The 17,498-nt window shown below is 42.6% G+C and overlaps 1 protein-coding gene across 13 annotated transcripts in view; it reads right to left on the bottom strand.

The window, feature by feature from the left end:
* The window catches only part of CIT (citron rho-interacting serine/threonine kinase), a 158,497-nt gene that overhangs the window by 20,614 nt on the left and 120,385 nt on the right, over positions 1-17,498 (bottom strand). For 8 of the 13 annotated variants that reach the window (XM_087424126.1, XM_087424125.1, XM_087424127.1 and 5 more), the window contains 11 exons: positions 15,897-16,032; positions 13,830-13,934; positions 8,765-8,905; positions 8,026-8,133; positions 6,264-6,426; positions 5,821-5,985; positions 2,886-3,023; positions 2,159-2,339; positions 1,411-1,502; positions 802-906; positions 394-563 (listed from right to left, as the gene is read on the bottom strand). In XM_087424126.1, coding sequence (XP_087280252.1) covers positions 394-563; positions 802-906; positions 1,411-1,502; positions 2,159-2,339; positions 2,886-3,023; positions 5,821-5,985; positions 6,264-6,426; positions 8,026-8,133; positions 8,765-8,905; positions 13,830-13,934; positions 15,897-16,032 — 1,504 coding nt within the window. The remainder of the gene's footprint in view (positions 1-393; positions 564-801; positions 907-1,410; positions 1,503-2,158; positions 2,340-2,885; positions 3,024-5,820; positions 5,986-6,263; positions 6,427-8,025; positions 8,134-8,764; positions 8,906-13,829; positions 13,935-15,896; positions 16,033-17,498) is intronic. The other 5 variants (XM_087424129.1, XM_004429924.3, XM_087424130.1 and 2 more) reach the window with 1 other exon arrangement.

Genomic DNA, 17,498 nt, shown 5'->3' with positions numbered 1-17,498 from the left:
ACGTGGCTGTCGGTAGCCTTTTGTGCTGCTTCGTGGCCAAGATGCTTCTAACGCAAGCCTTCAAACCAAATAAACTCAAGAGAGTAAACAAGAGAGGATTTCCTTATAAGTACGTTTGCTGCTATGTTGCCATAATCAAGATCTATCACGCCCCAGGAGCTGGCTAACGGTGCTGACTCCCCCGTTCTAAAGGGCTCTGGGGGGAGGACCCGTGATGCCAGACAAGCCACCTCAGAGCCTGTATCTCTATCACCACAAAAGTCCCAGCCATGACAGTCTCCAGCCATCACCCCTCAGAGAGGGAGCCCGAGGGAGATCACGGCAGCCCACGGGAGTCGCACCAAGTCAGACCCCTTTAGAAAGACGAGCTCCTGCGCCCGTTTGTATACTCACAGCATCGGCTTCTGCTTTTTCCCTAGACACTCTCCCACCTGCGACAACTGATTCTAAGGCGGTGACCCAGCGCTGTTTGTCGGGGAAGCTGGGCGCTAGCAAGTAGAGGGTTCTCCCGGGCCAGCAGGTGGTGTGCGGGTGAGATTCCATCTTCAGTACGTATGGGACATCTAGGAGATTTGACAGAGAGCAGAGGGTTGGGTGTGGGGTCCCCCTCTCTCGCTGGGAGGGACGGCCCTGAGATACAGAGACAGTGCCAAGCCACATGAGTCCTAGTTACTGCTAAGACGGGGGAGCTGAGGCAGTTGGGCCTCCACTGCAGGCCAGTCCTCCAGGTGCCCCTCCTGCCCTTGCTGATTTATCAAGCCCTGCCCACCTCCAGAGTGGGGCTCCCCCACTTCTCCTCACCTGCTTTGGCTGTATTCGCGAGTTCAGAAGCACCAACGGCGCCATGAATAGATACGTCCCCGTCGGGAAGGCACAGCTCAAATTCTTCCACGGGCCTCTGTCCAGCTTGGTGCAAAGAGGCAGCACAGAAAGAAAAACAAAAGAACAGGAACGAGAACAAGGGGAAAAGAGAGGGAGAGAGAGAGAGAGGGGGCAAGAGACAGCATGCATGGAAAGAGAGGCGCACGAGAACAAAGGAGGAGGGAAGAGGTGTGCAGAGAAGGCGGAGAGGGAAGATAAAAAAAAATAAAGTGTGTCAGATGAGTAGCACAGTCAAATTTCGGATGACGATGCGGATTTATGGGTTAGTTGACTGAGGCAGAAGTTCTCTGAAGGTGTATTAGCAGGTAGAATCTTCAGGGCAGCACCCTGCAGGTTCTTCAGAGGGGAGACCTATAGATGTGAGTATCGTACCAATAACCTTTAGCGAAGTCATCTGGGTTTTAGTTTTCAAAAATGGAAAATCGTAGAAGGCTTGCAACGCAGTCCAAAAGACCAAGCCTTCACGCCGAGACTGGGAGACCTGGGTCAACCACGTGCAATGAAATTCCCCCTGAATCATGAATTTACCTTCTCTGGCTTCGCTGTCATAAATGAGGACTTTGGATCCCTCCAGGACGATGTACTTCCTGTCCCAGCCTTGCTGTCCTCGCTTGTTATTCCTGGGAAACAGAGACGGCAACGAAGAGATGTTTGAACTCAGAAGAATCAGGCGGGAGGAAGGAGGGGATGGGGAGGGAATCTTCCCTAGAAAAGACGGTTCCCTAGAAAGCATCAGGAACGGAAGTGCCAGAGCAGGGAGGAAAAGCCTCCTTCTACTCTTCCAGGTTCTGTGGCTGGCCTAGGGATTCAACCCATCTAAGGCAGAGGAACTGGAGAAAAGCCTACAAATTTTATTTTATATGTACATGGGCATCTCCACAAGAAAATAAAGACCCAAGTGTTTGTATACTAGGTTGAACAAAGAGTAGTAGTTGTGAAAAAGTAACTAAAATGTACGGGAAAGCTAAAGGAAGACGAGAGTCTCTTTAACAAGGTCTGTTGGCACAGATTTCTCTCGGCCGGCCTTGACTCCCTGCCTCTGGTGATAAGAATGCTTCTTTCCTCTTGGTATAGGAAGGGCAGCTTTTAGACGGGAGTTTTACCTCCTATTTTCAAGAAGATAAAGGGGAGGTCAGAGTGTCCTTCTTGTACGTGCCGTTTTTCAAGTGCCTTTAGCTCAAAGTAATTTTTAACCCCAACTGGCATATTTTGGGGTGGCACATTCTGCCATGCTTCACCAGCACCTGCCCCGGCCCAGGCCACCCTGCAACGGTACCTGGGCACCTTCATCCACCCTTCCAGGTGCAAGCTGCTGCTGGGCTCCTTGGTCTGGAGGCCCGGGGAGTTCATTTTGTCACGGCAGAAGGCCTCGGTGAAGTGCGTGGCATATTCGGCTGGCAGGCCACAGGTAGCTGGCAAGCACGTGGAGCACTTGGGATGACACATCACCTGACATTCTAGGGAAAAGCAGTGAACCACCTGAAGACACGCTGGGCTGATCCTGGACCATTCCCTTCCTCCGCCCGCCAACCCCCTGCCGGGCCCGACAGTCTGGCCCTGCCATCCAGGTAGTCCCTAAGCTTTCCCAGGAGCCAGGCCCCTACAGAGAGAAAACGAGAGCCAAGCACCCTGGACCCAATTTTCCTGGCTTCTCCCAGGCTGCCACAAACAGGTGTGTAAAGGACACATTTGCATGTTTCACTTGGAGCCAGCACACAGCCTAAAGGCAGGCAGAGACCAGCCTGATGAAGAGAGGGCTGGAAATTAGCATGGCCCAGGGCATTTTGCAAGGGGGGTGGAGACAGGAGCTGAAAACGTGTATAAACGCACTCATTTATCAGGGGAAAAAGGGCGTCCTCCCACTGAAACGAAAAGCTTGAAAATGAATGCACTATATGATGAGGAATTTAAAAAGGAAAAAAAAAACCACCTCCATCGGATAGATTTTTTTAGGTGGAGATGCATATGTGCCCACCGCACAAATGCACAGCTGCTGCTCTTACCAAGACATTTGGATGCCTGGCGTCCAAAGTGCACAGTATCCAGACACACAGCGCACTTTGTGGCTCGCATGTTCAGTCCTACGTTAAATCGGTGAGGAATGTTGTGGTGCATGCGCTCCTTAAGACGCCGACTGAATTCTGGAGGAAAATGTTTTAAAAAATCGTTAGAGTGCTATGAACGACACCATTAAGAAGGTGAAAAGACAACCCACAGAATGAGAAAAAACATGTGCAAATCATATCTCTGACAAGCAACTTGTAGACAGAATCTATAAAGAACTCCTACAATGCAATAACAAAAAGACAACCCAATTGAAAAATGGAAAAAGGATTTGAACAGACATCTCTCCAAAGAAGATAAATAAATGGCCAACAAGCACATGAAAAGATGCTCAACATCATTAGTCATTAGGGAGACGCAAATCAAAACCACAATGAGATACTAGTTCACCCTCACAAGCTTGTCTAGAATCGAAAATATGGACAACAAGCGTTGGTGAGGGTGTCGAGAAATGGAATTCTCATACATTGCTGGTGGGAATATAAACGGCTGCAGCCACTCTGGAATCCAGTTTGGTAGTCCCTCGTAAAGCTAAACATAGGACTACCATATGACCCAGCAATTTCTACTCCTAAGTATATACTCAAGAAAATTGAATACATATGTAGCCACAAAAATTTGTACACAAATATTCATAGCAGCATTATTTATGATAGCCAAAAAAATGGAAACAACCCAAATGTCCATCAATGGATTAACAGATAAACAAGATGTGATTTCCATACAATAGAATATTATTCAGCCATAAAAAAAGAAGTACTGCTACATGCTGCAACATGAATCGCAAAAACATGATGCTCTGGGGCCGGCCCGCTGGCATAGCGGTTAAGTGCGCGCACTCTGCTTCGCGGCCCGGGGTTCGCAGATTCGGATCCCAGGCGCGCACCCACGCGCCGCTTGTCAAGCCATGCTGTGGCCGCGTCCCATATAACGTAGAGGAAGATGGGCACAGATGTTAGCCCAGGGCCAATCTTTCTCGGCAAAAAAGAGGAGGATTGGTATTGGATATTAGCTCAGGGCTGATCTTCCTCACAAAAAAAATAAAACAAAAAATGTGATGCTCAGTGAAAGAAGGGGGCAGACACAAAAGACTACATATGGTATGATTCCATTTATATGAAATGTCAAGAATAGCAAATCCATAGAGACAGAAAGCAGATCAGTGGTTGCCAGAGGTTGGGCAGAGGGAGAAGTGGGAAGTGACTGCTAACGGATTAGAGTCGTTTTTAGAGGGGAAAGGTGGGGCCAAAAATGTTCAAAAACTAGAATGTGATGGTGGCACAACCTTATGAACTTAATAAAAAACAATGAATTCTACATTTCAAATGAGTGAATTGTATGGTATGTCAATTTATCTGAATAAGCTATTAAAAAACCATTAGAGCAGGTTAGTTACAGATTGTGAAACTATTTATAACACTAACAGATGCATCTAGATTTACATGAATTAACTCAAAATCTCCATTATCAAGTTATTAGGAATTAGGGTTTTTTTAAGGACATATTACTGGTAAGAGATTGGCTATACGATAGCATAGATGTTTGTGGGCATAAAGAAACACATGCTTTTAAGCCAAATGTTTATAAATATTTTAGTCATGAAAGCTTTGTTTTCCAAATGAAATCTTCTATCTAGAGCTTTTCAGAATGCAGTTTAAAATCACTATTATAAATTATAGAATTTCTAATTATGAAATATATAAACTGATGGAAGAATTCTCCCTTCATGTCCAGTTCCTTCATGAAAATTCTCCTTTTGTTAAAAACTCAACTTTTAAGCCTCCAAGTATTGAGTCTTACATTTATATTCCAGGCTGTTAAAATTAACAAGATTGATTTTTTTTCTATTTAATAGGCCCCCTCTCAATAGTGAGCTAGAACTAGTTAAAGGCAGCTTTAAACAGAGAGAAAAGCTCAGGATCCAAACTTCTGAATCCAAATTGTGTTCTCCATATAACATCATCCCCCTCCTTTATCAGAAAGTTGTGAGGAATAAAGAACACATATGCGCTTTGAAACTGTTAACATGCAACACACCCAGGGGAGGTGCCTGGAGTATTAGGAACGACTCGGTAGCTGCTCTATACAACTAAAGTAGGTTTGACTGTGACACCATGATGCTAACCCACAGCTCTACCCCAATCTCTCTAAGACTTTCCAAACCACCTTCCTTGGCCTTTTTTTTTTTAAGTCTTTTTCATCTCTAGGTCAACAGACTACTTTTGAGACCACAAAGAAAACTCCTTAAGCTGCTGGTAGGAATATAAATTTGCACAAACTACCAATACTCAAAACACACATAATCTTTAACCTGACAATTCATTTCCCAAGAACTTATCCTATAGCCATAATGCCCACAGAGGTGCAGGATGTTCACTACAGGGTGTTTATGGTAACGAGGAATTGGAAATAACCTAAATGCCCATCAACAGGGGTCTGGTTTAACAGATGAATCATATATCCATACCATGGAATATTATGCAGCCCTTTAAAAGTTTGAAGTGGATCCATATGTGTTAATAAGAAATACTCTAAGATAACATTTTAACTAAAAGAGGAAAGGTGTTTTGCAGAGTATAGCATAGTGTGCTATGATATTTATAAAAGAAAAAAGGGCTGAGAAAAATATGCATATTTTCTCACTCTTTAAATATACATGTATAATAACAGATACATGAATAACATGTGGTTACATGCATGAACTAAGGCAGGAAGAATATAACTGTTGACTTTGAGTAAGGGAACTGGGATGGGGTGTGGGGAGAAGACCTATTTCTTACTTTTTATCCTTTAGTTTTATTTCTTATTATTTTTACCGTATGTCTGCATTAAAAAAAATTTCAAGAAAACCCCAATGGCCCCTTGAGAACGTACCCTCTGGAGTTGAAGACTCCTTTCTGCGGCTGGATGGCGGGGCGAGCAGGCTCATGGCACTGGGCTGGTGCTCGGGTGACCGCACGATGGCAGACATGGCGATCTGCTGCCTCGCGGTGGCTGGCGTAGATGGGTGCGGGTGGTCTGTGGCTTTCCGGTGGGCAGCTGGAGAGAGACCAGTCCAAGGCCTTTTGGTTAGCTGGGTCACCAGGAGGACCAAACCAAGTGGACCGCCCCTGGGCTGTCTTTCAAGGACCCGAGACCAAAAGGACACACATCATGCCAAATCGGCAAAGCCAAGGATGCTGTGAATTTTTCAGACTTGGGACGTCTGGACTGAAAGCACATGGGCCATAGATACAGATGCTCAACTAGTACGACCAATCTCCTTGAGATCGGTCCTCTGCCTTTTCCACAGCCCTTTGTGTAGAGAGTGCCCCTACCTTCCTCCCGGGCGGACCGGAGCTCGATGCGGGTCTTCTGAAGGGCTTCCTCTAGCTCTGCACAGCGAGCTTTCTCCTTCTCCAGAGCCACCTTCAGCTCATTGTACTGCAGAGGAACCTGTGTGGGCAAAGCAGGGTCCTCTTTCCGTCGACTAAATAAACCCTAGCAATGGAAACAGAGATATCTCCTAACTCCTGGAAACTGGCACTTTAAACTAGCTAAAGGAACTGTGACTCGGGGACAAGCAAACCACGAAAGCCGGGAGCATACTCACTGGAAGCGATTTAGTAAAAATGGCATGTGAAGGGGGAGGGGGAGACTGAGCCACAGCCATTCCAGCCGGCTGGAAAAAAATAGGGGTGCGGAGTTTTCACCAAGAGGCTTAAAGACGCTTCAATTGCCACCACCTCTTCCTTTAGCATTTCCAAGGAGAGCCATTTCCTGAGTCTTTACCCTCAAAAAATGGAAGTGGAGGATGGAGTCAGGAGAGATGGTTCAGAAATCACTCTTGCCTTGAATTTGTCTCATGATGCTTAGTTACAAGACACAGAGATGCGCGTTTTAAAAAAAGGAAGCAAAAAAATTGAATACTAAAACGATGTCAAAACAAGGGGCATACTTAAAAAAATGCAAATGGAACATGTACTGTACATGAAGAAAAAAGAAAAACAGAAAAAAGCAACTGAAAAAAAATTAACAGAAAAAAAAAAAGGAAACACCCTAACTATATCAAGTGACATAATCAGATAACAGTCCACTGCTAAAAATAAAAAAGATTAAATCTCATAAGCATAACAAGCACATACAGTCACACGAGACACAAGAAAATCCTTCCCCTACAGCCACCACTTAGTAGCAGGCTGCTTCTGAGTGTCGCTCTCGTCTCCTTATAGTACAAGAGCATCGGGATCCACTGGGACCAACTGCCCACTTCCATCCACTCCTCACTATTCCAAGTCATCAGAGGCCTTTCCTGCAAAACCGCTGCCACTGCTACTCTGTGTACAAATGCCTTTGGAAGGAAACTGCGAGCTCCTTAGAGGCCCTTGTGAACTGCGAACACTTGGCCAAACCCAGGAGGAGGGCTTCAGTGGTCTAGGGAAGCATGTTTTGGGCTCATTAGAAATCTTCCCTCGTGCATATACATATAACCCTGTCCACGGTGGTTTTTTTCTTTTTTGGGCCATGGTTTTTAATCTGTTTGTCTGTAACAATTTTAAAGGGATGGAGCAGTACTTGGTGGAGGGTATAGCTATCAATCAGGCACTTTATGTGGGTCATTTCAACAATCTGGCTCCCAGTCTCTTTGTGAGCCAATCAAACAAAAGGACTGGGCCAGATGATTTCTAGTCTTTTCTAGAGTCCCATATAGATGACCTGAGAATCCCTCTCTCCCTAAAGTCCCAGACATGGGACCTGCTACTCCCTCTGAAGTCCTGGACGCCTACCTATGTATCAACCTTTCTCTCTGCATACCACCCCCGCTCCAGCTGCTTAGGGAAAAAAAATCCTGCCTTAACAGACACCACAATTTTAAAGTCCATGAACAGAAAATAGTTTGTTACAGACTTCATAATGATATCCTCTCTTTAAGGGCTATTCTGATCATCTCAAAACCTATTTTTCAACCCAAACAAAACAAAAAAATGTGCACTTTGTTCTCTTCGATGTTCCTAGGATGATCTATCAACCACAGTATACACTGAATCATAGGATCGAGACAAACTGTCAATTCTCCCCTTTTCAAACACTTTGACCCACCTTTTTCTTTTTAGCAGGTTGGTCCATTTTGGCTTGCAGAAAATCAATGAGTTTGGTTTGCTGAGAAATGGTGCCTTCCATTTTCACCTTTTCATGAGAATAAAGAACCTAGAATTCACGAAAACAAAAATAACCTCAGACCCAGAAAGAAGGATACTTTTAAATTTGGTACTTTAAGAAAATAAAAAAGAAAGTCGTTAGGATATTAGCATATGAAAATTCAACACAAATGCACTGGATCAATATTTATTTACTTAGTCCTAATCTTACTGCTAAAAAACAAAGACGGAGGATGGATGGACAGATATGTGAAAAAGTAAAAATAGCAAATGACTAATATTAAAATCTAGGGAGTGGTCATTATAGAAATTTTCCAACTTCTCTGAATGTTAGAAAATTTTTATAATGAAATATTGGAGAAAATACACAACAGTACACAACATAAAGATACTGACCATTTCTCCAGATGGCTTTCAGCCATCATGCTTTGCCTCTGCAGACATTTTTTGTGTGTGTGTGAGGAAGACTGGCCCTGAGCTAACATCTGTGCCAATCTTCCTCTATTTTGTATGCGGGATGCCGCCACAGCATAGCTTGATGAGTGGTGTGTAGGTCCACGCCCGGGATCTGAACCCCTGAACCCCTGGCCACAGAAGCAGAGCTCATGAACTTAACCACTACGCCACCGGGCCAGGCCCTGCAGACCATTTTTAAGTAAATTCCCTCTGCTGGTTCTCACCTGAATGTTTTCCAGCTGATATTCCAGATCACTCCTTTCTGTCTTCAGCAGATCAGCCCGATCTAGAGCTTCCTGCAGCCCTTGAGTCAGACGGAAAATATGATTCTTCTGCAGGTCCATCTGCTGCTGTAATTTGGCTTGCTAGTGGGGAGAAAGGCCGGAGAGAGGCTCGATATCACACACAATACATCTTGTTCCCTCACTGTTCCAATTACCAAACTAATTTCAGGCATGGCACCAAAAGTTCGCCTTTTCAAACCATCTCATTCCAGAATTGCCAATTGTCTTCTACTCCAAAATGATGCATGCATGGTTAAAAAGAATTTGCACAGAAATCTTGCATGGCCAGCAAGTCACAGGATGCCCACTGTAACAGAACGTCCAGGCTGGTGGGTCTGGCCTTCCCAGTCAGAGCTGGCAGTTAATTTTGGTACTTAAGAGTCTAGGCCATCTGAGTTGACATCTAAGGCAGTGAGACTTACTACCATGACAACTAAGTTCCAATTTGTCCTTATTTTTTGTTTTTAATATCTCAATTGCTATTATGAGGAATCACTTTGCATGGGCAGTGTGGAATACATAAGGGGAATCACATCACCTCCAACTGAAAGAGTGCCCCATCAGGGAGAGGGACCCCAACAAGCAAACAAATAGCCACAGTCGTAGGAGATACTTCTACAGTGTGGGGAGGAAAGAAGAGGAAGATCCCAGATTCAGTACGAGTGTTGGCAAAACCCAGAAAAAAAATTTCAATTTAGTATACTGGAAATAGTTTTGTGCTGGAAATCTCTCCCCAGTTTTTATAATGGGAGTCAACAAGAAAATAGGGCAGGTTATAAAGATACTGATTTTATAGCTTTCTTTCCTAAAATGCTTCTGTTTCTACAAAGCAGGAGACAGCAGCTATCTGACAAGATGCTGCTTGATTTCATCCAACCCCTGGTTTACAGTCTTAACCACGCTAGCAGTGGCCCAAATACTCTCTTCCCTGGTGGACTAGACCCTCTGCAGACCTAAAGACAGAGAGCTACTGAAGAGCAATAAACATTACCACAAGACTTTCCCAACAGGCAATGGCAAATCTCAGTGCTTCCATCCCCAGCAGGCTGAGAGCCATGACGACCTCTTGCTGACCCTCTCCGTCTTAACTTCGTTTCCCTCCACCTATGTTTTAGTTTTCTTTCCATTTCTACTCCTCATCTGCCCTTCCTCTTCAGAGGTAGCTGATTCCTTGAGGCTCATGGTGTAGTGGAACAAACCTGGGCTTTAGAATGTTAGAGACCCTGGTTTAAATCCTGACTTTAACACGTATCAGCCATACGACCATGGGATGCTCACATGGCCTCTGTTCCAATTACCAAACTAATTTCAGGGGCCTCATGATCTTCCTCTGAAAAAGGGTATAATACCTGCCCTCACTGGTGACATCCTGAGCACAGTGCCCAGCATACAGCAGGCGCTCAATGAATTTTAGTGCTATCCCCTTTGTCCTTCTTTCTTCCCTCTGTCCAGTTCAGGTGCTCTCCTCTCCCCTTCCCATCTGCCTTTCCCATCCCAACCTTCTCCGCCAGCCTCTTCCCTATCAGGCCTCCATCAAGCAAGAGATACTGTTACTAGCCAGAGACCCCCTGGCCCGTGTGCCAACCTGGAATTTCTGAATCAAACCACAGAACCCCCAAAAACACAGGAAAAAAAGAAAGAAAGAAAATAGCTAAGATAACCTCTTAAAGGGACCTATCAGTCCCCTGCAGCACAAGTGATTTCTTCCACAAATTACCCTCTTTGGTTTCTTCCCACTATTTTAGGACAACGTTAATTGCTAGGCAGGAGGCAGAGAAACAAGTGCCGGGGACAAGAATCTGTTTGGTGACAGCCAGGCCCAAAATATTTTTCTAGAATAAACACATCAACTGTCCACTAGCTTTCCAAGAAATAGGCTGCTTATTTACTATAATAAAAAGCAGCTACAAGTGACATTCGTGCTCAGTGAAATGTTTTTCAAAACCATCTCCCAGAGAGAGGCAAATGGAGGCTATTCATGGGTCAGCATTAGACTGAAAGGAGGCTTTAGCTATGTGCTTAGATCTGTCCAACAATTTTACAAGGGTGACAGGAGACTGGGAGGAAGCATGAAGGAGTTGGATGACATAACGAGAGCATGAAACAACCCTGGTGGCTGGAAATATGGATCAAAACCAACAAGAGAAAGTTCAATAGGATGGTATTCTTTAAAACATGAACTGAATAAATACAGAACGCAAAGACGTTGAAAAACACACACACACTTGTGGAAGGGTGGGTGGTGACTTAACAGATCAATGGGTGTCAACAGTGTGATAAAGCTACCCAAAGAGCCCGGGCCATTGGCAGAGGCCTACAGAGCCCAGAATGGAGATGGAGATATCCCCCTGTATTCCATGCCGTTCAGACCACATGGCCCTCTAGAAACTGTCTTTGGAAAGATAAATCTACCAGAAAAGAACATCCCAAATTGGGAGGGACCCAAAACGTTTCATTGAAAAAAGAGAAGGAGATTTGGAGTGAGAGAGCTACTTGATATCTAATCCACTGTCATGGAGATAACAAAAGTCATTATCTCACAGAATTGTCACAAGGACTATATGAGTTAATTCACATAAAGTACTCAGAAAGGCACTTGGCACATATTAAGTTCTAACTAAATGTTAATTATTTTGATTAATAATCAAGTATTTGATTACTAATCAATATTAATCTCCTATTTTGGTTGGAAATATCAGACTACTCTCAATTGTCAAACGTTTCAACCTAATAGAATCCATGTGTGGACGTTACAGGCTTTAGTTCAAAATAAGCAAGGACTTTCTAAGAATTAGAGTTGCTGAAAAAAATGGGTTGGAATGTGAAAGTCACTGTAAGTACTGAGGCGAAGGTTCAAGAAGGCTCACCTGTGAGGAATGTTGGGGAAGGGATTCTCTATCTTGGACAAGAGATTAATTTGACCAGGATTAGCAAATGGACTTTCATCTCTGGCGTTACTTCCAATGGACTGATAGTGGCCGTAAAGTGCCATGTCGAAAAAGCTTCTGAGCCCATCTCAGGCCCAAGAGGAAAGACTTGCGAGAAAGACCCATTAGTAACGTTGGCCAGGGGCAGGGATGAAGGGAACAGTGGCACGAGTGCTGGGAATTTGAACTAGATGACATAAAAAAATTACTTCCAACTCTGAGACTCTGATTCTGGCCCCATTTTCAAGTCTCTGTACCCCATGAAGAGGACACTAGGTTAAGCCCTTGGTCACATGCTTATAAAGTGCACACCACAACCAAGGATCCTAGCCACATTTTGGACAATGAAGATCATTCTTTGTTTCATAATGGTTTCAACTGTCAGCGAAATCTGCCTCAAACTCAATGTCAGCCAGATGTCTGTGCTCAAAAATCTATCTGTGAGGTACAGACTGAGAAACTGGAAATGTTCTCACGCAGTTTAGAAGTGAGAACGAGGGGACTGAATCCAGCATTCTATTCCTAGCGTTGTCACTGACTCACCATGTAACCTTGGACCAAAGTATTGAGCTATCAGGGCCAACTCTCCTTCCGAGGAAGGAAAATAGGACAGGCGAGATCATTGATTATGTCTGTTCTTTCTGTTTCCAACAAGTGTCCAAAGTGGGGACACTGCCTATTCATTCCAGATAAAAGGCCAAAATTCTCTCTTTGAACACCAGGTAGTTTTTTAATTTCTATTACAGTGTTCTTAGTGCTGCCTTTGGTGAACTTCCCATCCATGTATATATATAATTAATTTTATTTTTAAAATTTTTTATTGTGGTAAAATACACATAAAACTTACCATTTTAACCACTTTTAAGTGTACAGTTCAGTGGCACTAAGTACATTCACACTGTTGTACAACCATCATCTCCAAAACTTTCCCAAACTCCCACCCATGTTTTTTAAAGTATCATTCTATAAAACATTCATACTCACCTATAAAATTTTCACCACACTTTCCAAACTTAATAACATAGCAATATTATTTCTACTAACAGAGCTCCTGGGGAGTTATGGGTATCATACAATAAAATCTCAATTAACTAAAACAGGTAATCTGGTGAATTGAACTGTCAGGCTCCCTATGGATTAAACAGAACACTCTTGGAGTCCAACTTCTTGTTAAATATCTTTATCAAGTACGTTTGTCCTGGTTGGTCAATTCTAATAAACAAAGCAGAATCATTAGTGATTCAACATATATGGCTTTGCTTGGGAGTGGGGAGTAGTCATCAATTTAAATGGAAATTTTCAGAATTCTGTTAAAAGGTATAGGAAATAACAGAAGGGACGGGTTTAGCAGATCCATTTGAGCTTTTCATTTTATGTCTCAAAAGCAGGGCATAATTTTTTTTAACTGAACTAACTGAATGTTCAAAAGTCTTCATGAAATTTGGTACTTAGCATAATCTGATCAAGTCTCTGCCCTGTGCATAAAGCTAATTTGCATGGATGTGCTATCAGCTTGTAACTTAATATACTCTGGATATTAACTCTAAAGAACAATTTAACTCAACATTCATTCACCTGTATATTTAATAAACTTCCTCTTGGCACATACTCACTATGCGCTTGATACTCTATTAAGCACAATGTGAGACAACACAAGTGACAGAGACCCTCTGGCCTTCATGACACATTCTTTAATGTGTTAAATACCTTCAAGAAAGTATTAAGTGACCATCTTACTCTTTCTCAAAAATTCTTTTTTTTTAATTATTTTTTTTTTTTTCGCTGAGGAAGATTTACCCTGAGCTAACATCTGCGCCAATCTTCCTCTATTTTATACGTGGGACACTGCCATGGCATGGCTGACAAGTGGTGTGGGTCCACGCCTGGGATCTGAACCCACACACCCAGGCCACCAAAGCAGAGCGTGCCAAACTTAACCACTACACCACAGGGCTGGCCCCTTCCTCAAAAATTCTAATTTCAAAATCTGAATGTTTAATTTGGATCTGACTACCTGAACATAAATTTTCACTTTTGAAATTCCACCTGGCTCTATTTACCAGGTGTCTTACACTCACCTCTTCCAGAAGCCTTTGTTTGAGCTCTCGTTCAGTCTCCAGCTTCTGTTGTAAACTTCGGGCATTCATTTCAAGCATGGCATGTTTCTTCTCCAGGTCATTGAGCTGGACATTTGGAAAAATTGGCCATGATACCACATTTAGGAATGTCAGATGCTAATGACTTTTTCAAATATCCACAAACCTTCATATGTGAAGAATAATCAAGTTCTAAAGGTCAGAATATAAATATTGTTTTTTAAAAGTTTATCACAAAAGTCCATGTCATAGACAAGCCTTATATAAGTTATTCTGTAAGGATAGGAATTATTTCTAAGGGATGGGTCATATAAATAGCTGCGACAAGTTCTAAAAGAATGATTCCTTTGGCTGGATTTAATTAAATAATCATATGCTGAATGCTTACTACCTGCACAGGATTACCTCAGGGGCTTTTGGGAAAAAAGGATGGACGAGCTCTCTCAAGGATCTTACATGAAGTCACAAGCTGAGGGTGGCCCACAACTAGACATACAAACAAAAAAATGACTGCTTTGTCACATGATAATTTTGATATGGAGAAGAGAAATTGATCCCGAATTACCAGTCATCAAGAAAAGATGGTATCAGAATGTCTAGAGACTTAAAGGATAGGTAGGACTTTACTAGAGAATACTTTAAGAACAGTCAAATAGAAAAAAAAATTCTTCAAGTTAAACACAAAACAGTTTATTTATCTCTAAATAATATATTTATTTTCCTTGTGAAAAAAAAAACAGTAAGACAGCATCAAGGAACTCTGGAATGTTCCTGAGTGGCAAGTTCTACCCCTGAATCCAATCACTTTATTTCTATGATATTCTGGTAAGAAAACAATCATGGATGTCTCTAAAGATTTATGTTGATCACAGTGTTATTTATAATGGCAAAAAATTGGAAGAAGCTCAAATTTCCAACACAAGTGAAATGATTAAAATAGGCACTTCCGTGCAATTAATGTTTTTAGAACTACATGTTCAAAAAATATTCAATAACTCAGGAAAAGCCTCTAGTTATATAGTTTTTAAAAAAAGATATAAAGCTGTTTATATAGTAAGAACCTAAATTTATAAAAATATTTATGTGTTGTGTATGTGTGTTACGTATAGGCATAAACATATCATGCAAAGAAAAACTACAAACAAATTCACCAATATAACAGTGGTGATGAATTACCAGTCATTTTTCCCTTTATTTTTCTGTAGTTTCCATATCTTCCACAATGACTTCAAATAATTACTTTTATAATCATGAAATAACAAAGAGTTGACAAAATACAAGATTCAGATTATTACTTTATATGTATGTTTGTGTGTGAAAAAGTGTTGTGTGAGGCTATGTATATACATAAAATTTCTCTGATCTTCACTTTTGTTATCTATAACATCGAAGTACCTATTCCAAATCTTTTTCAAGACTATTGGATGAAATCACCAAAACACTAGTACATCACTTTGTAAACATACCATGGAGTGCTACATGGACAGAACACATGTATTTCCAACGTGAAATACTGAGGACTCGTATTGTCATCAGACCCTATCATGTTCCTGGACTTGGAACACGGGGAGGCTGAGCTGCCTATTACTGCAGCAATGCAGTGAACATTAGTCCTTGCCACCAAGCGCTTCCCCAAGGATGCTCAACATTAAATCCATAAAGCCTTCTAGAAATCAAGTGCCAGAAAACAAGAGAGTTGCGTACCCAGATCAAAATTCACACCTCAGGGGCCCAGTCAGGCAGATATTAAGAAGTCACCAACTGACTGTGATACTCCAGTACCCACCACACCCACCCACGTTCTTGCCAACCAAGGATGTCCCACGGTAAAGCATAACCCTGTGACTTTACTAGACGGAGTAAATGTACGTTTACCGAGTAAACGTACATTTACTGTAAGTGGTTACAGTAAATGTATGTATGAAAGTAAAGTAAATGTATGTATGAAATCTGTTGACCATGGATTGCATTTGAATTTGTGTCAAGCATGCCTTCCAAAAGGAGGAAATGAATACGTTTTCCAAAAAGGCAGAAGGGATGGGCGCTGACCTTGTCGGAGAGGCTTTCAGCTTTCAGCTTCTGTTCTTTGAGAGCCTGCTGCAGAGCGAGAATCTCCGCCTTGTGTTCCTTCACTGCCAGCTCTACCACCTGGCGTGACTCGGTGATCCGCTGGTCAGCTCTTGCCCTAACGGAAAAACACAGGCCCACTTTCAGAAGACACACCATCACCGATCTAGAGAAAGGCAACTGGCCCATCTCTAATCCTGATGAGCAACCAAACTGGCTGCAGGCTGGATAGATGCCCAACCCTGGCTCCTAGTTCCAAATTATGTCCTGCTTTCTGACTGCTTACAGAGTGAAGATGTGACCCACTTTCGGCTTTGGGTAAAAATACTCTTAATAGGTAAAGTTCCTGGGAGTACTCACTTGGAAAGCCTGAAGGGGAAAAGGCAATTTTCCTAATACAACTAGGCTGAATAGGATGTGTCAAGACTATCACAGCCTCCCATGGGAGTAGAAGTGGAATAAAGTCCCACTGAAGGACTACAGGGTGCAGAGGACCATGGGAGATGCCATTTGAGCAAACATTTCTTCTCCTTAAAGTATATGCAATAAGTTAAGTGTTTTGGGTGCTCATCAGGAAACTGAAACTTGAATCTGATGAATGTATCTGTAAATAAGGTTAGAGAACAGAAAAACTAGAAGCAAACTAGAAAAATCACTTCCCTTCCCCCACTTAGGTCTTATTTTTGATACCTGCATACCGGCCTTGTATAATCTCCTCTACTGGCAACACTATCCTTCCCTACCCTACAAACCCAAATCTTACTCAGCCTTCAAGGATAAACTCAAAGGCTATGTCCTCCATAAAACCTTTCCCAATTTCTCCTCCCAGAAGTAACCTCTCCTTGCTCTGTATCCAAAGCATAAATGTACGTCTCTCCTGGCACACCCCACTCTGTTTTACGTGATAAATATTTGAATGCAGAGTTTACCTCCTCCACTAGACTCTTAGCCTCTTGAGGACAAGAATTAAGAATTAAATTTTACTCATCTCAGTATCCCACATAACACCAAAATAGTGGGAAAAAAGGGGGAAAAGCCAAGATCTTTCACACTTGCCCTTGAAAGTATACATGAAATGTCTTCCTAGGCACAGCCCATAATCATACCTTCCATGTGTGGTTGTATATCTCTTGATGCTGAAGCCATCTTCTGACCCCTAAAATTGTCTGTGAAGGACTCTAGCAACAGCTAGGATAGGAGCGGGACTTGAGGGCAGAAGGAGGGGGTCTGTGTGAAAGCAACCAGAACAGACCGTAAGGACTCAGGGGACCCAAGAGTTCAGGGGGGAAGCAGGAGCAGGAGGTCTTAAACCAGCAGCCCCTCACATCAGCAAATACCCTGAGGGGGAGGATGCCCAAAAAAGGAATATTTCTACCAGTTTCTCTTGAAATTTAAGCGTTCTCATCTTTTGCCTCCAATCTTTTCTAGTTTAACTGACTTAGCATAGATTAAACATCCAACACATTGATGAGTCTACTATGGTCACATCAATGTGCAAATGCCAAAATGAGTCTGCTAGAGTCCAACTAAATGATAGATACTTCTATGTCTAGTTTATCTTGCTTAAAGAGTTCAGAGCATCAC

Source organism: Ceratotherium simum, chromosome 35 (genome assembly GCF_057802395.1).
Source record: "Ceratotherium simum simum isolate JZ-2026a chromosome 35, ASM5780239v1, whole genome shotgun sequence".
In the NCBI taxonomy this organism is placed as follows: domain Eukaryota; kingdom Metazoa; phylum Chordata; class Mammalia; order Perissodactyla; family Rhinocerotidae; genus Ceratotherium; species Ceratotherium simum.
The sequence above is the reverse complement of the archived record's forward strand: the minus strand, read 5'-3'. Positions and strand labels throughout refer to the sequence as shown.